The following is a 20,861-nucleotide window of genomic DNA, read 5'->3' on the forward strand; positions in this document are numbered from 1 at the left end:
CGCGTCCTGCCCCGCCGCCCGTCCTCCATGCAGCCCGGGTAGCTGCTGCCGCCTGCGGGCCCCGTCCCTTGCCTCCCGCTGCTCCACCGGCCGCGCACTCCCGGCCCCGGCCCCGGCCCCGGCCCCGGCCCCGGCCGTGCGCTCCCGCGGGCCGCCACAGGAGCAGCTCAGCCCCGCGGCTTCCCGCGCGCACCGCCCGAGGGCGGGGATGGCGGGGCCCGGGGCGGCCGCGGCGGCGCTGCTCCCGGCTGTCCTGTTGGCGGTGCTGGCGCCCTGGGCCGGCCGAGGGGGCGCCGCCGCACCCGCCGCACCCAACGGCACGCTGGGGGCCGAGCTGGAGCGCCGCTGGGAGAGCCTGGTGGCGCGCTCCCTGGCGCGCCTGCCGGTGGCCGCGCAGCCCAAGGAGGCGGCCGTCCAGAGCGGCGCGGGGGACTATCTCCTGGGCATCAAGCGGCTGCGGCGACTGTACTGCAACGTGGGCATCGGCTTCCACCTCCAGGTGCTCCCCGACGGCCGCATCGGCGGCGTGCACGCGGACACGAGCGACAGTGAGTGGGGCGGGCCGGCGGAGGGGTCGAGGGGCCCGGGGCAGCGGCCGCCCTTTCCGCCCCGCGCACGGACGGAGGTCCGAGCTCGCACCTGCTGGCTGCCCTGGGAACTGGAACGGACTCGGGTTCGGGTCCCTCCGGCGCAGGGACACAAACACTCTCGGCGCCGGGAGTCCCCGGGGGGGACGGCCTTTGCGCACCCGGGCGAACCGGCCCCGCCTCCCCGCCTTCGGAAGCCCGGGCTTTGGGTGCGGAATTCCAGCGCCTGCGTCCGTGGGCACAAGGCAAACGGCGCGGCCAACCGGCACCCGCGGGGGTCCGGGGGGCCCGCGGGGCCGGCCGGCTCCTCCTGTGCCGGACTGGGCGCCGCCGCCGTGGGGCCGGGACGGGAGGCCGGTCACTCCGCGCCCGCGCACGCTGGGTTCCGGGGCCCCTTTACGTCCACCTCCACTCTAGAAACGGGGGTCCCGGTGGTTCGCAGGAGGAGGACGGGGTCCGGGACGGGTGGGATGGGCCAGGGTCCCCTGCCCGGGAGTGACCCGCGCTGCGCCCCCAGGCCTGCTGGAGCTGTCGCCGGTGGAGCGGGGCGTGGTGAGCATCTTTGGCGTGGCCAGCCGGTTCTTCGTGGCCATGAGCAGCAAGGGCAAGCTGTACGGCTCGGTGAGTACCTCCGGCCGGGAGAGCCCCCTCCCCCGCCGCCGCCGCCGCCCCGGCTGGGACAGCGCGGGCAGGACGGCCCAGGCCTGCATCCCGCCCGCTGCTGGGGTGGGTCAGGGAAGTGGCTCCGCCTCCCCCCAGGACACAAGTACCCGGGGGCAGTGCCGGCCACCCCGGCCTGTCCCAACAAGGGGCGGAGAGCCAGGACGGGAACAGTGAACTTTCTGCCATCCCTGAGCGGCACCTTCTAGTTCAGGAAGAGGGGACAGTCAGGAAGAGGGGCAGCCGTTCCCTGTGGCGTCTCTCTGGTGGGTTCCAGAAGGCAGGACTGCCGACTGTAGGGGGGGGGGGGTCGCGTGTAGATGAGATTCTCTGGCCCCCCAGGTGCCAGGCAGGTGGCTGGAGCCCCAGCGGCCATGGACTGGCCACTTAGATGCCTGTGGGGGTCTTGGCACCCTAGCTTCCTAGGAGGGACCTCTCAGCCAGAGCAGGGCTGGGTCAGAAAGGAGCCCCTGACAGGTGGCCCTCAGGGTTCCTTAAAGGCCAGGAGGGGGCCCCACCTGACACGGTCCCTTCTCCCTCCCAGCCCTTTTTCACAGAGGAGTGCAAGTTCAGAGAGACCCTCCTCCCCAACAACTACAATGCCTATGAGTGCTACACACACCCCGGCATGTTCATCGCCTTGAGCAAGAACGGCAAGACCAAGAAAGGGAGCCGAGTGTCCCCCACCATGAAGGTCACCCACTTTCTCCCCAGGCTGTGACTCCCGGCGTCCTGCCTCAAAGTTCGGGCAGTCAGGAGACTTTCTTCAGATGGACGGTCTAATGCAAGAGTAGGTGTAAGATATTTAAATTAATTATTTAAATGTGTATATATCGCCACCAAATTATTTATGGTTCTGTGGGTGTGTTTTGTATTTTTCTGGGGAAAAAAAAAAGACAAAAAATGACCTCCAAAATCCCTAACCCTGAGTTTTCTGGGTAAGACGGTGAAGATCTTTCCACTGGATGTATTTAACTTGTCAAAAAATTGTCACAAGTGTGCTGCTACTCTGTGTTTAAAAATGGTGACATCAGACCCCAGTCTCCGCCCTGCTTTGCAGGGTTCCCCGCACAGCGGTGGTGAGCATCTCCGTGTCTGGAGACGCCTTCCCCAGGGCTTTGGAGCCAGCAAAGGGACCCTCCCTGCCCCGGCTCGCTCCTAGCACCCCCCCAGCGCCCCGCTCCTTTGCGCCCCGCTGCTGTTCATGGGACATATCGCTTTACTCCGGGTACCGAAAATGCACCGTGGGAGTGCCCCGCTGCCCCTCTGTTTTTAGATCTGCCAAGACTGACCTTTGAACTTCGCTGTAGTCAATCTTCCTCCATCTCCCCGATGGGGGAGAGACTCTTAGACAACTTTATAAAATCCTGTTTTCCTTTTTTGGATCAGCCGCAGCCTGTGGTTCTCTGTGGCCACTGGGGTAGAGGCAAAAACAAAGCAATTTCGTAAATCTGACGGAAAGGCACGGACAGCCCGCCGGAAAGCTGGTCACGGACCGATGGGTGTGTTTGCCAACCACAACCAAAACCCTAGGGATAAAATACAAGCGTGCGGTAGCTGGTATTTCTGATAAGTAATAGAATATAGGTTTTTGGTTTTTTTTGTTTTCTGGGGTTTTTTGTTTTCGTTTTGTTTTGTTTTTAAATGTGCTTCCCTGTTCTTGGGGAAGATTTGGACTAGAACTTTAGAACTAGCTGTTCATTATCAGTGAAATGTCCTTGTCATTGTGCAAAAACGCTGAATGCAGTGTTTGCTTGGGGAAGGTGCTGCTTCTCCGTCGCATTCCCCGATGAAGTGGATTTCACATCTACCTCGAAAGCCCTTAACCCACTCACCCGGCAAGATCTGCAGAAAAGCTCAGACCCGGGGCAGGCGTTGGCCATGGCAAGTGGCCCTTTTTCCAAATGTGGCCAAAGAGGATTGCAGATCACGTCGGTGCGCCCCATTGAAACCTTGTCACGTTTGAGCTATCTTTACCCCGTGATTTACTTTTAGTAAGGATAATCATGGTGAAAATATTTGCAGACAGCTGTTAGAGTGCACTGTATGGTCATCAAGTAACCTTATATTTTTTCTTTATATATTTTACAAATGGAACCCCTGTCGCCGCAGCCGAGGTGGAAAGGGGCAGGACCGGTGATGTTTAAAAAAAGTCCTGAGGTGATGGCAAACGTTTAATTTTAATGAATGACTTTCTGGCGTTTATACAAAATGACCTTAGCTCACTACCAGACATGCTCCGAATGTTTTGTCAGACTTTAATGCTCTCCTAGGATGTTTCTGAACTGCCTCCCGAATTAACTTTATGGGAGTCTCCAGACAGCAAGACTGGAAAAGGCTGATTGGAGTTCGTGTCTCTCACATTCCTTTCTTAAAAATGCTTTGTTCGGATGCGAATATCGGCTTCAGACACTGTCCCCGAAACCGAAACCGAGGCCAAGAGGAGGAAGGAAGCCGCTTGTGAAGCCGGAGGGCTGGGCTCTGTACATCGTAACCTGCTGCCCATGCAGTGAAATAAAAATGCGTTTTCAGTGTTAAACTGCGTCCTGGAGTCCAGGAGCCTCGCGGAGATGGGGATGCTCCGGTCTCTGCTCTGATCGTGGGGGGCGGGGCCGGAACGCGTGGCCTTTTGGGGTTTCGAGAACTCACCCCGTATTTAAGTCTTAGCTGCCTGGGACGGCAGCACGGAGTCTCATCTCCGAGCCCCGTCCGGTGGTCGGGAATTAGGATGTCCTAAGTGCAGAACGTGGTCCCCCCGGGCCGCGCTGGTGGCTGGTCGGCGAGTCACGTGGGAAGCGTATAGCGATGTCATCGGACCTCTTGAAATACTGCAAACTGTTCGTGTTGCTGTGATGGGATTTCAGGTTTCTGTACTTCCCGCCCTTTGCAGAATCTGTAGTTTTATACAGGTACTGACCCCTGTGCGATGTATGTGCTGTGCACATGGACCTGACCTGAATAAATGGAAACACTTGTCATGTTCAAAAAGCAGCCTGTTGGACTTGATGTAAAGAACCGGGGACGGTACTGAACACGATTAAAACCTGCCTGGAAATGCCGAGCTCTGGCTCCCTCCTGCCTCCCAGTGTCTATTTGAGGCCTCGGCCTTGCCTGGCCTGGCCTCGGGTGGGGGAGACGAATTTTCGCCAGCTGTGTCCGCACAAATGTGGCCTTGAAGACAGGAGCCTAGTGGGGTGTGAGCGTCACAGAATTCACAAGGACTCGGAATCCTGCAGTTTGTTCCCGTGGTGGGGCCAATGCACAGCATCCTCCGCCAAAGCTCGGGGCGGGCTGCCCTGGAATCGCCAGAGCGTGCCAGTCCCAGGAAGGGCATGGATGAGTTTGTGAACGCGGGTGTGTAACTAGTCTCTCCTGGGATGTGATAGAGGTGGTGTGGACTGCAGTAAAAACAAACAAAAAAAACCCCTAACCCCAAGTGGTCTAGAGTGTGGGTTTCTCGCCCTCAACAGAACAGGTCCGTCACATGACAAATAGATCCCAAAAAGTCAATCAGGACTTCGGGATCTTTAATTGTACCTGTTCTGCTGTCCGAGACATCACCTTCTTTTCGATGCCTTGTGACGGCGATGTGCCCAAGAAAGGGGCACGCTGTGTTTCAGGTTAAAATTTTGGAGCCCCTAGTCCCCAGAATATGAGTTTGTTTGGAAATAGTGTCTTTAAATAAGAGGTAACTGTGTTAAAGTGAGGTCATTAGGGTGGCCTTCAATCCATGGGCTGGGGTACTTCTAGAAAGTTCACGTACAGGGAGAAGGTCCCGAGAGGGAGGAGGCTGGGGGGTGCCCCCACGAGCGGAGGAACGCTGGAGAACACTGAAAAGCGCCAGTCACCAGGAGGACGGCCCAGAGCAGGTTCACCCCCATGGCCTCAGAAGATTTGGGGCTTCCCGGCCTCCAGAGAGGGGACACCTACGTTTCCGTTGTGTCAAGGTGCCCACTGGGCTGCTCCTGGCCCTGCAGCCCGAGAGAAATTAATAGGGGCGCTTACATTTCTTGTGGGGGCAGGGGTGGTGAGGACTGGACCGCTGACAGACGTCTGGGCACGGCTGGTCTTCTGTCTCCCGTGGTTCCCAGAAGGTCTACAGCCCAACGCGGAAGGCTTCATCCAGCTGCTGGGACGAAGGCCTGCCAGCCCCGGGCAGAATCCCACAGCTGGACGCGGCCTCCAGAATGCAGATGGGCCCGGAGGCGGACGAAGAGGACACTGTCGCTCGAGGAACACGTACCTGCTGCGTGCCTGGTATGGGCCGGGCACTGTGCCTAGAGCTCGGGGTACTCCAGTGAGGAGAGGGAAGGTCCTGGTCCCCACAGGGCGCCCCTCACAACGAGGGAGGTGGTCCCACACGGGAGGCCGGGAGGTATCTGGCAAGGTAAATGGAAAGAGGGTCAGGGGGGGAGGCAGGGGGCCCACCGTGGCCTCGCTTCGAAGTGGTTTTGAGCCAAGACTTGAAGGTGCCGAGGGAGGAAGCCATTCTGGGGAAGGCATGCCCCGCTGAGGGGACAGCCAGGCCAAAGTACTGAGTGGGAGTCCGGGGGCAGGGGTGGGAGGGTGCCAGGATGTGGGAGTCCCCTGTGGCTGGAGCGCCGGGAGGGGTGGGGAGACCAGAGAGGCCGGTCGTGGGGACCGAGGATACGGCCCAGTGGGAGAGTCGATGGTAGGGTGGCAGGAAGGGCTGAGGGACGGGGTCCCTGTGGCCACAAGCAGAGACGCTGAGGACAAAGGCAGGCTCTGGGCACCTTCTCTGGCCTGTGCCGCTCACACCTGCCCTCCTCAGGGGCCCAGCCTCAGGCCCACAGCCTCCCAGCTGGGCGACCTTGGACCAGCCCCGTGACTGCTCTGAGCACAACAAACACTAACCGCTGCCTTTTGTTACCCTTAATCTCCAAAGAGAGACGGTCGTTAGGGTCTTAACGTCCCAATCCCAATCCGTTTTACTGTGTGCAGGAGTCCTGCGAGCCGGGGCCCTCCCGCGGGCGTGCCGGGCTCCTCCGAAGGCTGGGCCACGCTCCGGATTCCTCCTCCTCCGAGCAGCCCATGCCGGTTCACGCCTGCCTGAAGTGGGAGGGGTCGGGCTCGACTTCGGCAGTACTTTCTAATTGTTCTTAGTTCGTAATGCGAGCCCTACGTGCTGCTTAAAACAAAACAAAACAAAACAAAACAGAGCAAACGAAAAGCGTGGGGCCGGGGCACCTGGGTGGCTCAGTAGGTTAAAGCCTCTGCCTTCGGCTCAGGTCATGATCTCACGGTCCTGGGATCGAGCCCCACATTGGGCTCTGTCCTTGGCGTGGAGCCTGCTTCCTCCTCTCTCTCTCTCTCTCTCTCTCTGCTGCCTCTCTGCCTACTCGTGGTCTGTTAAATAAATAAAATCTTTAAAAAAAAAAAAAGTGGGGCCACATGGGGCCTGCCATAGGCAGGGGCGGGGCCGGGGAGAGCAGCTTTCCATTGGCCCGCATGGGGCAGCGACTGGGCCACCAGAGACCAGGATCTCAGACATGCTTGCCGGACACTGGGACGCCCCCTCCCCGCTGGGAACCTCTCAGCCTCCACATGTCCACCCCCTAGAATGTCCAAATCCATCCTCCTGTCCCGAAACACAGGCGGACCCCGGGGTCGCCCTCCCCTGCTCCCACTGCCCAAGGTCCCTCCCCTGCATGGAGTGGGTCTCCCCTCATTGGCTCTAAAATCTGTTTTTCTGTCTCTATATCCCATGGCCTCCCTGTGACTCTGAAGTTCCTTCATCTTACAGGACCACAGTAGTGGGTTTAGGGCCCACCCTAAGCCGCGAGGACCTGATAATTACGTTTGCAAAGACCCTATTTCAAATCTGCTCCATTCCCAGATTCTGGGGGGACATGAGTTTGGGGGCCTCGAGGGGCGAGGGTGCACTAAACCACCCAGGACACCAGGTTAAGATCACAACTCAAGGGTCATCGGCCATAAGGACCGAAGAATGAACCCATGTCGATTTTTTGGAAGGTCGAGAGCCTGGGGTACCTGAGGCCCTGACTCATATTAGCTAGTCTGGTCACCGCCCGCCCCCCCACCCCGGCCCATCCCAAACAGCCTCACCTTCCCATCACAGGCTCCCTGGTGCCTTCAGTCAACTTCCCCAGAAGCCAAGCCTGAGACGGGGATTCCTAAGCAAGAGGGTTACTGAGGAAGAGCTTTAGGGGGGAAAAAAACTTAAAAAAAAAAAAAAATGAGGGCATCAGAGCAGGGCCTGGAGAAAGGGAGACAGATGTGACTGCAGCAGGGTCTGGGGGGTGAGCGGGATGCTGGGGCCGTCCCACCTGAAAGCCTGGGGTCCCTGCTTTTGTACAGGCCCTGCCTGCAGGCTGCCCCAGAGGGCCAGCGGATCCTTGCAGGCACTTCCAGGCCAGGTGGCTTCTTTCCAGGAAAGGTCAGGGGGTAGAGCACGGGGACCTGGCCATTAGCCGCTGGAGAATGAAGGCTCCTGGCCAGGGGATCTGGGTGGGGGCCGCCGGCATCCACCACACCCAGCAGTTCTTCCTAACTCTCCGGGGTTATCCAAGGAGTCAGGAGGTGCTTGGAGACGGCAGGGTTTGCGCAGGGTTTCCGGGTCCCCAGGACCCAGCACTGGCTTAGTCCTACAAGGTGCTCACGCAGGCACATCTAAGGAGCCTGTCCTGCCATCGCGGCATGCAAAGTTCACTGCGTCTTCTCTAAGGGTCAAGGTCACACACCAGCCCCCACTGACCGGGAGAGCAGAAGCAGGAGCCCGCCGGTCAAGGAGCAGACGGCGGGGCTCCCGGAAGGAGAACTTCCCGGAGTCGGTGTCTGCCGGCGTAGACCGCACCCAGGGAGTGCCCCTCCACATGTGTGACGGGTTGCTGCGGGATCCGAGAATCGCTAATAAAGCCAATCAGAGTAAAGAACAAAGATCGTATTCAGAACCAGCTTCCTCACTCACCTGCTCGCCGAGAGCCCCTCCCCTTTATTTTTATTGTAAAAGAAAACCTAGGTCTACCAGTTGCCTCTCCCCCTAGGCCTCCCCACCTCGTTCGTGTGCACTCTCAAATAAATAACATTTTTTTAAAAGTCTACCATCTTCTATTTTTTTTTAAATATTTCATTTGTTTTATTTGAGAGAGAGAGAGCAACCACGCAGGAGCTGGGGGGCGCGGGGGGCAGAGACAGAGGGAGAAGCAGACTCCCCGCTCAGCAGGGAGCCCGATGCGGGGCTCGATCCCGCGATCATGACCTGAGCCACAGGCAGACGCTGAACCGGCTGAGCCACCCAGGCGCCGCCCCGCCCCCCACCACCTGAACCATTTTTAAGCAGAAGAGTTCGGCGTTATTGTTAACACTTGCCCTCCGTGGTGCCACCAGCACCGGCACCGGCACCGGCATCCCCCTGCACCACTTTTTCATCTTTGAAACAGAAACTCTGTTCCCCTCCCCCAACCCCTGCCACCCACCGCCCTACTCTCTGTCTCTATGAACCGGACGACTCTGGGGAATCCCACAGGGTGGGTCCTTCGGTGTCTGTCCGGCGCGTGGCACTCAGCGCAACGTCAAGGTCCCTCCGTGTTCCAGCAGGTTCTCACCACAGCAGCCTTCCCTTCCGAAGGCGGGATGACGTCCTGCTGCGGGGACCAAGCACATTCGGCTTACACATTCCAACACCAAGGGTCAGGCGGGTGGCTTCTACCTTCTAGCAATTGTGAACAAGGCTGCCGTGAACATGGGTGTGCACACGTCTCTTCGGGGTCCTGCTCTTAATCCTTCTGGGGATAAGCCCCAGAAGCAGAGTTGCGGGATCCCCGCGTAATCCTAGTTGTAACTTTGGCAGGAACTGTCCTATAGCATCTCCCCGGCGCGGCTCCATCTTCCCTTCCCACCGAGGGGGCGCAGGGCTCCAATGTCCCCACATCCTCACCGGTTCTTTCTGTCTCCCTGACCGCAGCCCCCGTCCCGTCCCGACGGGTGTGGGATCTCATTGTGGTGTTGATTTGCGTTTCCCTGAGGATTAGCGATGTGGAGCGCCTTTTCATTTGCTTATTGGCCTTTTATTTCTCTGTCTTCTTCGGAGAAGTGTCTGTTCAGGTGCTTTGCCTGGTTTTTAACAAGCTTGTCTTAGGGTTTCAGTTCTCTGTGTGTTCTGGGTACTGATCTCTTACTAGATACACGACGTGCAAACATTTTCTCCCATTCTGGGGGTGACTCTACTCTGTCTTTTCATGCATGGAATTTTAAACTTCTCACTATGGTCAATTTGTCTCTTCTCTTTCGAGGTCTGTGCCTTTGGTGCCGTATCCCGGAAATCCTTGCCAAGTGCAGTATCGTGAAGCTTCTGCCCTATGTTCTCCTGCAAGGGCTTTACCGTTTCAGGCCTTACATTGAAGTCTCCGTTTGACCCATTCTGAATTCATTTCTGTACGTGGTGCTGAATAAGGGCCCTTGTTTTTTAAACGGCAGGTGGTTTGCTCACTCCCAGGCCTCTGTTTCTCTGCAGTCCATGGGTTTCGTAGTGAGCTGCGTTCTCCTGTAGGTGGGGACAGACTGAAATGTCCCCTGGCATGAGGCGGAGGTGCTTCTCGCCGGTCTTGGCCCCCGTGTGGGTGACTCCTTGGTGCCCCTGGGCAGAGGCCAGGGTGCCTTGGGAACTTCTCTGCCGGAGGTGATCTGCAACCTCTCCTCCCTGCCCCCCTACGCCCGCATACTCACATGCACACGCACACACTCACATGCACGCGCACAAACATGGGGTTGACCGGATAACCTGGTGAGTTACAGGATTGCACCGTGGGGTCAGCCTGGACTGCAGTGGTCAGGTCAGCACTCTGGATCCTAATCCCGATCTCACCTTTGCCCCTCTGGCCTGGGCAGTAGCTGGCCTGGGCACATGGCTCCTGAAATGTCCCTCTGTGTTGTCAGCCGCTGGACTGTCCAGCTGGGGGGCTCTAGGCTGGCAGCTGTTGGGGGGAAGGCCTGGGTCTGGGGTGAGTTTTGAGACTGAACCCCGCCGAGTCCCGTTCCTTCAACCGCAGGATGGGCATTGTACTTGTGAGCCCTTGCCGCAGGTTGTTGGGGGGCTAAGGAGAGGAGGCCCCCCAACAAACCTCACCTGCCCCAAGGCCACCAGGGGCTCCAGGCTCCCGGCTCCCAGCCCCACAGGGCGCTGTTTCATCGGGCCTCTGCGTTCCACCGGCCTGACTTGAACCCCTACCTACTACACACCACATGTCCTTTTCGTTTACCTCATCATCGTCACTGCCAGTCCCGTCCTTATTTAAATGATTTTGTTTTTAAACCCGACAGCACCAGCTTACATGGAAAAACAGGGTCCCTTGCCAGGCACTGGAGGTCACCCAGGAAAACAGACACAAAATGCAAGCTTCAGCAGCAGCTGAAGGCCCCGGAGCCTGGGGCTCCCCCCACTTTTTTTTTGTAAAGGGAGATTTGCAAGTGTTAGAGATGTGTTAAGGGCTCACTATCACCAAACAGAAACTTTCTCCTCCTAATGAGCCTGGCCTCAAGAGAGCATCTCTCTGTGACATTCCCTGTGATTTAATGCCACTCAGGTCCCACCTAAAATCAGCTCCCCTGCTGGGGGCCAGCAGGACACTCTGCCCTTGGATCCTACCTTCCTAATACACACAAAGGGCAAAGACGGCTGGGTCTCTGGGTGGACAGGGAGCTGAACCCCAGGGCATCCTGCTGGCCTGTGGCTCCTTTGGTGCAAGTGGCCAGACTCTTGGATAAAATAGAAAATGGTAGATGTAGACTTCTGGAGGTTTTTGAATGGCCATGACTGTCCTTCCACTGAGTGTCCCCTCTCCTTCTGACTGCTCCCCCCAACCCCAGCACAAGTGCCCTGGATGCCTTCCAAGCCTGGGTCGTGAGAGGCCGCCCAGCCTCTGTCTTGGTCACGGGACCCCTTGTGCCTGCAGCCTGGGGCTACCATGTCAAGGCCTGTCCTCCCCACTGTCCAGCAATGGTCTTGCCGTGCCTGGAGTTCCCGCCATCCCAGCCCAGGCTGAGGATAAGGAAAGAAACCTCCGGCCCCTTGTCTTCCTCTAGCCGAGGCTCCGGATATCTTGTAGCAGATGAGCTACCCTGTTGTGTCCGTCCAACAAGAGACTCTGTTAGCCCAGAAGGATGGTTGTTGCCTTCCGCAGAAAGTTTCAGGGGAGTCGGTTATAGGGCAGGGGATGTGGGGGAGCAGATCCAGTGGGGCATACCCCAGGCTCTCTCCACAGCCCACTGGTTCCCAGGGGCCACGGGTTGTGCAAGGCACGCTGGACGGGCAGGCATGTGTCTCCTCACTGTTGGGGGGGAGCACGGACCCCTGGTGGAGAGCAGGGCTGGCGTCTCTGGAAGGCTTTGGGCAGAACCCAGGCTTTCCTTGTACCCTGATGCAACTCCAGCCTCAAAAGCCAGCAAATCCTCCGAGGGTCTCCCAGATGGCACACGGCACACGGTCCCTTCTAAGCCCTGAGGACCGGGGGGCGGGGGCCCGCATGCAGGCTGAATTATTCCGAGTCCCAAGAGGCCCAGAGACTGTCCCTGGAGCCTGAAGAGGGGACGGTTGGCCCCTTCCCTCAGATGCTACTGGGCTGCCAGCGATCCTCCACCATTCAGTGAGTTTTAAATGTTCAGGAGATAGATTTTTTTTTTTTTTTTTTTTTTTTGAAGGATGATGGCTGAGTCTTCCGTCTGCAGGACCACCCAGAAGAAATTTCCTCCAGCTAGTCCATTTCCCTGCCTTCCTTGGGTCCTGCCCCCGGGGCCTTTGCACACTCCCCTGTCCGCCCTCTGGGGGCCAGCTCCTTCACAGACCTCGTGGAGTAAGCTGGCCCTCCCTGTCCCTCTCCCCCTGGGGCAACTGCGTAGTCTGAAACAACTGTATTCATTTCTTTTAGCATATTTAGGGTCTGTCCCTTCTTAGCTGCCCCCTCTTAGCTAAGTGCGCTGCTCCGTGGCTCAGGCCTTGCCTGTCTGGGACAGTGCCGCACCCCGGGGGGCGGGCAGGGCACACAGGGGACCCTCAGTGGGTGCTTGTTGCATAAACGACAACGAAAGCACGATATCTGAACGTCCAGCGATGACTGGACTGGAAGCTGTCGCGCGTGGCTCAGGACGGCTCTTGGAAGCGGAAGAAATGTGCTGTAAGGTGACACGAGGAATCACTCGACTGACGCTTGTTGCTCTTTGCACGGACCCAACTTTGATGTAAAGGAAACCCGGTGTGCAGTCTACAACCACAGCGCCGCTGTCCCTTCACATTGTAAGTAGGACAGAGACGCAGATCAGATTACGTGAGATCCTGATTAAGTGCTGGATGGGACCGTCTTGGTCTCTCCCCGTGTCAAACGGTGCGGACTGGCGGGTCCTGGAAAGGCGTGCGGGGCGTTCTCCGGTCCAAAAGGACAGGCAGACTCCGCACCCTGGTCTTCCTCGGCATGACTCTGCTCAGTGTCCGTGACTCACCTGCAGCCGTTTCCGAAACCGGCAGGTGTCCGTGGCCTGTACTTTGGGAAACGTGGAAGTGGACCCCAAACTCAGCAAGGACGTAAAGGACGGGACTCCGAGACCCTGCCGTGCTCCGGACACAGGCTGTAGCAGATGGTCCTGCTTCCCCGGAGTGTTCTCAGGGGTGGGCCACGGACCTATCCACAAAGAAAGCTTCGTTACCCCCCGCCCCTCAGGAAAATTATGTGTATTAAGGGGATAAGTGAGCAATGATGAATTTCATAATTTTTTTCTTTGGAAAAAAAGAAAAAGACTGCTCGCTGCTACATTAGCCCCAGGCAAATCTGGGCTCCACCGGATGGCCTGCTGCCATCAGTGGGACAGCAAGGGAGCAGAGGCACGGGGACCCCCGTGGCCCTCACAGGAAGGAGCCCAGGCTGGCCGGCAGGCGCTGGGCCATGTGGCCCGTCATCCCTGCCCCTGTCCCCACAGCCAGCCCGTGAGCGAGGCCGTGTCTGACAGTCATCGTGCGGGCCCTGGGGGAAGAGGAAGGCACAGGCATCTATACAGAGGGCAAGGTGAGCCCAGGGCAAGGTGTGGGGACGGACCAGCACCGCTGGTCCCTGCCTCCCCAGACACACTCACACCTCCCAGGGAGGCCCCTGGCCTTTTCCCAGATCTTTGACACCAGCCCCGGGAGTTGGGGGTTTCCAGAGGGGAGCAAACAGTACCTGGAGAAATGCCCAGAGCCTGCCAAGCCCCCCTGACCCTTTGAAAGGAGCCCCAGGGCTGGCCTGATTTGTACTTCAGAGCTAATGTGATTAGAGATGTGATTGTCACTAGCATATGTTAATAGCTCCACACAGGCCCCTTCACCTTCTGGAGCCCAATGTCTCCAGAGCTCTGGGGGGTACCAAGGGCTCTGGAGGGCTCTAGAGGTCGGCAGGGGGGGGGGTTGTCTCTGGAGGACTCTAGGAGGCTCCAAGCGGCTTAGGGAGCTCTAGGAGGCTCTGGGGGTCTCTAGGAAGTTCTGTGGGCCCTGGGGGACTCTGAGGGTCTCTAGGGCATTCTGGGGAGCTCTGGGGACGGTAGAAGGTTCTGAGGAGCTCTAGGGAACTCCAGGAGGCTCTAGGGGGGCTGTGGGGGCCTCTGAGGAGCTCTAGGAGGCTCTGGGGGTTCCGGGGCCCTAGGAGGCCCTGGAGGGCTCTGGGGAGCTCTGGGCAGAGCCTGGGCTAGGCCTGGGGCTTCCCTTTTGCTGAGGTCCTTGCTCTTGGGTCTTACAGCAAGGCCTAAAGCCCCATGAGGTGGTCGCCTCATTTCCCAGGTGAGGAAAGTCAGGATAAAGGTGAGAGTTTGCCTGGCCGGTGTGTGGAGGAGCACCAAATTGCTTTAACCCTGGGTTCTCCTTAAACCCCTTCTCCCCACTGAGAGGCATAAGAGACTCTCCAGGCTGGAAAGATAAGGAGGTTCACAGGTGTCTGGGCCTCCTCTCCACGCAGCGAGTCAAAGAAGTCAAAGGGTGTTTTGTACAAGTGTCCTGGGGCAGCTGTGACAAACGACCACACGCTCGGTGGCCTGAAACAATAGAAGGTGATTCTCTCCCCACCTGGAGGCCAGAGGACTGAGATCAAGGTGTGGGCAAGGCTGTGCTTTTTCCGGAGGCTCTGGGGGAGGCTCCTTCCTCTCCTCCGGCTTCCAGGGCTGGCTGTGCCCTTCCGGCTGCTGCCTTCCTCCGCCACCGCCTTCTCTGGCCTTCCCCGTTCCATCTCTGCTTCTGCTTCTCCTTCTCTTCTCTCACGAGGACACCTGCCATTAGATTTGGGGCCCCCTCTAACCCAAGATGATCTCACCTCAAGATCCGTACTGTAAGTACATCTGCACAGACCTTTTTTCCAAATAAGTTCACAAACACAGGGACCTTGCGGGGGTTAGAACTTGGACACATCTCCTGGGGGGGCACAGACAGAAGGAGAAGCCCATCCCCACCTCAGCCAGCCTCCTGGGCTCCTGATGGAAGAGGGGGAGAGCTGCTGGCTGGCCCCACCCAGTGCCGTGGCCCTGGACATGGAGACATGGCAGACAGAGAGAGGCAAGCCCGGGCATGGGCACTGTATGCAATCAGAGCAGAGACATAAGCTGGTCGGGGTGGGGGTGAGGGGGATTGGGGGTAAAAACCACAGCTCTCTTCATCCAGCCCACCAGGTCCCTGCTGCGTTCCCAGCCCCGCCTCCCACCCTGCCTGTCCTTGCCTTATGCCAGGCCATACCAACCGGCCCCAGGACCTTTGCACCTGCTCACTCAGCCTGGAGTGTTCTGGCCCCAGATCTTCACAGATGGGCTCCCCTGCCACCAAAAGCCTCCTTCCCACCTCCTCAGCCTTAGCGCCTTCCCAAGCTCTATCAGCAACCAAAACCATTGAATTCAGGTCTATTATGGGTCCCTCCCCAGACTTGGAGCCCCATGAGAGCAGGTCCGGGCCCACCTCCTATGTCTCCTTCACCACTGCAGTCCCGGTGTCTGGAAGAGCGTCTAGCGGCAGGGGACAGTGTTGGGTGAAAGACTGAGCACAGACAGGCCTCCCGCATCCCTGCAGACCGGCTCGCAGGCAGCTCTAGTCTGGGACAGTGGCCCTGTCTGCTATGCAGCCTCTGGCGACCTTGGGGACATTCTGGTCCGGGCTCCCAGCAGGGCCCCCGCACCCTGGGATGGCTTGGTCCATCCAGGTCAGAGCTGGGGGGTCCCCAGGAGGGCCCAGCTGCCTTCACACCTGGCAGGCAGGGTCATCCTGGCTGCTGGCTGGAGTCTGTGGTGCCCCACTTGGAGCCTTTTGGTGAGAAATGTGCATTTTTGGGAGCAACATGGCCTCAGGAAATCTCCATCTATTCATGTGCAAACATCCGTCTGGTCTCCAGTGCTGGGGTTCCACTGGGAAGGTCAGAAGGAGGGGGTGGAACAGAGGGAGCTGAAGCCACTGAGGGAGAGAGAGCCGGGAGATGCCGGGCTAGACGCCGGGCTCGTGGGTCTGGGGCGATGGACCCTCTCCCCTGGGGCTCTCGCCCAATGGGCCACTGGGTCCCCAGATTGCTGCAGTCCCTGCCTCCATTCTGGGCCACACTAGATCTGGTCCACACCTTGAATACTCCCAGTGATGGGCTGCTCATTCTTGAGCCCAGATGGACTTTGCCTGATGCTCACTCATGGCTTGGGTAGTATAACAGGTCCTCTCCGGGGACACACATGGGTGTCCCCAGGAGGCTCGGGTACCAAATCCTCAAGAATTATCAGATAACATCCAGGATGCCCAGTTAAACTTGAGTTTCAAATAAAGAACAAATACCTTTTTTTAGCCTAAGTATATCCCAAAGATTGCATAGCTTACTGACCTTGGGATATACATACAGTAAATTCTTCGGTATTTGTCCAAAATTCAAATTTAATTGGGCATCTTGTTTTTACTTGCTACGTCGGGCAACCCTTAATTCCCAGCTCTTTTCCCTGGAGCCTTGGGAACCCTTCCACACTCAAGACAGGTCTTACGGAAGGACCATGACCCTCAAGACCAGGATGGGGGTGCACCTGGGTGGCTTAGTCGTTGAGTGTCTGCCTTCGGCTAAGGTCGGGGTCCTGGGGTGCCAGGACTGAGCCCCGCATTGGGCTCCCTGCTCGGCGGGAAGCCTGCTTCTCCCTCTCCCACTCCCTCTGCTTGTGTCCCTCTCTGTGTGTCTCTCTCTGTCAAATAAATTAAAAAAAAAAAAAAAAAAAAAAAAAGAAGGTCAGGACAGAAGGGTGAGGCCCAGGTAGGCTTTGGGTTTTGGGGTTCAACCTACCTATTGGAGTCCCGTTTTGGGGGGGGTTCCTGACACAGACACTGTGCAGAAACGGTACTACTGGTCCCTGTACCATGAGAAAAACTCACGATTCTTGAGACGCCGCACGGTGGGTCCTCCGGGACCCCAGACGTCTGGGGCTGTGGGAAGAGCAGAGGTGCTCGTCTCTCTCCTCCCCTTCCCCCGGGACCCGCCAGGCACAGCCGTAGGGCAACTTTGCTCAATAGCGTGGCCAGGGGGCGCCTGGGTGGCTCAGTGGGTTAAACCGATGCCTTCAGCTCAGGTCATGATCTCAGGTTCCTTGAATCGAGCCACATCGGCAGCAGGGAGCCTGCTTCCCTCTCTCTCTCTCTGCCTGCCTCTCTGCCTACTTGTGATCTCTGTCTGTCAAATAAATAAATAAAATCTTTAAAAAAAAAAAAAAAAAGCCTGGCCAGCTCCTGCCCCCTGCCCCCTCCTCTTCTGGAATCTCCATCTTTCTGGCTGGGCCACCAGCCTCCAGTTCCCCCAGCAGGGAGGGGAGGGGGGCAGGTCAGCCGATCACCCACTCTTGCCCCGAGGACCAGGTTCTGCTCCGTCCTGTCTGCCCTAGGGTGTGTTCGGGGTCTGGCTCAAACCCGGGCTCTTGGTTTCTTTCCTTGGGACGTTGCTGGTTCATGATTCTGAGCAAACTGTCCCAAATCAGACTCTGGAGACCGGACACATTGAGGATCCCATTCCCACCCCCACCCCCCGACCCTGGGCACCGTCCAGTCTTCCTTCAGGTGCCCCTCAGCTCTCAGCCCAGAGGGGCTGTGGGGCACTCAAGATTGAGCCAACATTTCTCGGTGCCCACGCTGTGCCAGGCACTACCACCCGCAGGTGGACCTCCGGTTGGGGCCAGGCAGAGGGCACGGTGGGACGGAGGCCAGAGGCTATAGTGGCAGGTGGACCGCAGACGGGCCAGGCAGGCACAAGCTTTTCATGGGAGGGGGTGGGAGCTGCGGGTCGGTCGGAGCCCAGGAGGAGCCCGAGAGGCTTGCAAGGAGAGAGTCGCCCTGGTTTGTTGGGCTGAGAATGGGCTGTGGTGGGACAAGAAGGAGAGGCCAGTGGGGGGTCCTGAAATCGCCCGGCAGGCAGCGGGGCTGGTGCCTAGGACCAGAGGAGAGCAGGGAGAGGGGAAGGGTGGCCGGCCAGCGCGGGGAGCGAGTTCTCTGCAAACACCGTGTTGTCTCAGCTCCTGGGGAGAGCAAAGCCGCCCCCCTGTCCTTGACATTGATGCCCACTGAGCCTTCGGATCGGAAACCCGTTTGTTTTTCTCCTTTTCAATGAATGACTTACTTTCCGGCTTATGAAATGCACCCGCCTCACTCATGAGCTCATGGACCCAAAGAAAGAACGTAAGGAATTTCCCAGCAGGACCGGTGCCAATCTCACCCCCTCCCCACAGTCAGGCATCTCTGCCCGGCCCCCTCAGCCCTGCCGGGGCCCAGCGCCCAGAGGTCCTAAGCCGGCAGCCACCCTGCGGGGCCCCACAGGCCCTGTGGGTGCAGATTCCAGACCCAAAGATCCACCCTCGCCTTCGGCCACCACATCCCGGAAAGGTCCCCTGCCCGGCTCGCCCGTGGGCTGGCTGCTGGCAAGCAGAGCCCAGCATGGATTTCCAAGGACCTCAGGCCATCAGCTGACCACTCGGGGCCCAGCAGGACAAGCCCCGACAAGAGGAGAGAGAAGGAGGTAGTCAGAGGCCGGGAGCGTCCCTGACCCCGGGGAGGGGGTCTGCCCAGCTCTGCTGTGCAGTCTTGGACGAATCACATAATCCCTCTGTTCTGTACGCCGTCCAGCTTCAAAACAGCACTTAGGAGGCCGGGAGCCTGAATTAAGCTGTGCTGGCGAGGGCCTCCCAGGGCTGCAGATAAAAGCTTCCCGCCGGAGTACAAAGTGTGTCTGCCAGGAACCCTCTCCGCCCAAGCGCGAGCGCAGAGCCGTTCGCGCCGGAGGGAGGAGGGGGCAAGGTTGTTTGGCCCCTAGTGCCCACCTGGCCTGCTCTGGGGCCACGCTGGGCCCCCGTAGTCCCCAGGGCTGGGCCAGGGCAGGGTCTCTCTGTCCCGTCCCCTTACTGGGCCTCACTGGGCCACACCGTGGGCGTGGAGCCTCCCTGGCGGCCGCTCTCTGGTCAGAGCAAGGCACGGCTCGGGGGGCAGGTGCGTCTGGAAACCTGCCTTGGACCCGTGTTCTCAGGGCCTCTGTGTCCCCACCCAGGGCCACCTCCATGCCTCTGCCCTCTCTTCTCGGGCCCAGATGGCCCCCTTCTCTCCTCTCTCCTATCTGTGCTTATCCCATGGAAGGCCCACCTCTGGGGAGCCTTCCTTGCCCCGCACCGAGGGTGACCTCCGGCCTCCGTGGCCCGGTCCCCAGGTGCTCAGGAACCCCCGACGGGCCCTCCGGCACGCGTGTTCTCTCACCCCGGTTGCTCTGAAGTTGTGTCCCTTGAGCACCCCCCGACCTCAGACCCGGGACCTGCCCCTGTCCCATCAAGGTGGAGACGCTAGCCTTCTCGAAGCATCCTTCTACCCAAAAGGAGCCCAGTCCCTCGGTCTGGAACACCCAAACTCCCCTTCTTTGTCCCTCTGCCTCTTGCTCCCAGCCCTTGGCTCCCACGGCTTGCCTCAGCCCTCACTCAGCCACGCAGAGGGCTGGGGACCCTTCCCAGCTCTCGGCGTCCACACTTTAGAAGGAAGGACAGCTCTGGGTGTGAACAGGCTTTGCACAGCCCAAGTCTGTGCACTGAGAGCCCTGCCCCGACTCCCCCTTCACCCCCTTTCTTGGGGGGGCCCTGCCAAAGCCAGCCTCCTGGCCTCCAGCCCTCAGGCCTGTACCCTCGAGCCACCAAGTTCTCCCCAAACTAGCACTGACTCGGAAAACGGCCTCCGGAGGCACCAGGGCCCGCTCCCGCCCCACAGGCTGAGACCAAGTCCCAGAGACAGGCAGGATGTGCCCAGCGCCCTGAGTGTCCTCCTCACCCCGCAGGTGCCCATCACCCCGCGAGGGCCCAGGAGGCACTGGGCGGGAGAGGGAACAGCCCCTGCGGCGACCCACGGGGCCGTGTTGGCGCCGCACCCCCAGCCCACGCACAGCCTCCTGGCCTTTTGCCGGAGGGCCGTGTGCCCAAAGCAGGTGCCTGTGCTGGTGGGACTGTGCACCTGCAGCCACCGCGGGGAGAGGCCGCCCCTCAGGAGCCGACATGGGGGAGGGTCTCCGCAGACCCCAGCAATTCCACTCCGGAGACGTGCCCACAAGGCTGGCGACCGATGTGCTCGCAGAAACCTGTACACGATGTTCAGAGTGGCAGGAGGCACAGCGGTCCAGGGCTGGACACAGCCCGGATGCCCCGGCGGCAAGCGGTGAGTAACGGGGGGCCGTGGGTTCGTCCACACCACAGACCATCGCTCGGCTGTACGCAAGAATGGGGGCCCGACATCTGCTACACCGCGGAGCAGCCCCAAAGATACCCACGCAGCCAGAGGGACTGCACGGAAGGCCACACTCTGGGCGACTCTGTTTGCAGGACGCGTCCGGGCTCGGTCAGCCCAACGCACAGACAGCGGGGGGCGCGGGGGCCGCTGTGGATGGGGCACGGTTGTCCCTCCCCTGGGGGTTGAACGTGTCCCGGACTTGGACGGTGGTGACGACCGTGCGACACGGAACGTGCTAACTCTTCCGAACTGTGCGCGTTAAAATGGTTAAAAGTGGGAAATCTTATGTTACAGGCATTTCCCACAATAGGACCCGTCACATGTGACACAGGAGACCCACCAGTGTCCACGGGAGGGACCATTAAATAACAGTTCACATTCCGGGATACACAACACGACGCAGAAAGGCAGGTTGGCAACGGTTTGAATACACAGTGCTGGAAACATTTAAATGTGTGTGACTATGGGTGGAAATTCTGGAAGGATCCTCAACAAACTTCTCATGCTGATGATCTCAGTGACGGGATTAAGGAAGGGGCGTGTGTGAGAGAGAGAGAGAGAGAGAGCGCGCATTCTAGGTTATTTCTAAAATGTCCACATCCAACTTTTGTAACCAGAAAATGTTTCAGATACACACAGAAGAGGAATCATCTGGATCTCTCTGAAGTTTTACCATCCCTTCCCTGGGGGAACGGAGGGGCGGGAAGTTCAGCATCCGCCGTTCTGTTCTTTCCAGGCCGCGTGGGTGGTAGGGAGTCCCCTCCCCTGTCTAAGTGGCCTGCGCGTCTCCCAGCCACTGTCCCTTCCTGCCGAAGGGCCCAGAAGCTGAGGAGGGCCCCTTTGGAAAGTGGGGGAAGGTATCCCAGGGAAGACCAACG

The 20,861-nt window shown here is 59.0% G+C and overlaps 1 protein-coding gene across 1 annotated transcript; it reads left to right on the plus strand.

Moving 5' to 3' along the window:
- Nucleotides 1-208: 208 nt before the first annotated feature.
- On the plus strand, nucleotides 209-2,133 carry FGF4 (fibroblast growth factor 4). The gene is made up of 3 exons (XM_044261236.1): nucleotides 209-548; nucleotides 1,105-1,208; nucleotides 1,792-2,133. The coding sequence occupies exons 1-3, from the start codon at nucleotides 209-211 to the stop codon at nucleotides 1,966-1,968; spliced, it is 621 nt and encodes a 206-aa protein (XP_044117171.1). The 3' UTR covers nucleotides 1,969-2,133.
- The last annotated feature ends 18,728 nt before the right edge of the window (nucleotides 2,134-20,861 follow it).

This window comes from Neovison vison, chromosome 7 (genome assembly GCF_020171115.1).
Source record: "Neovison vison isolate M4711 chromosome 7, ASM_NN_V1, whole genome shotgun sequence".
Lineage (NCBI taxonomy): Eukaryota > Metazoa > Chordata > Mammalia > Carnivora > Mustelidae > Neogale > Neogale vison.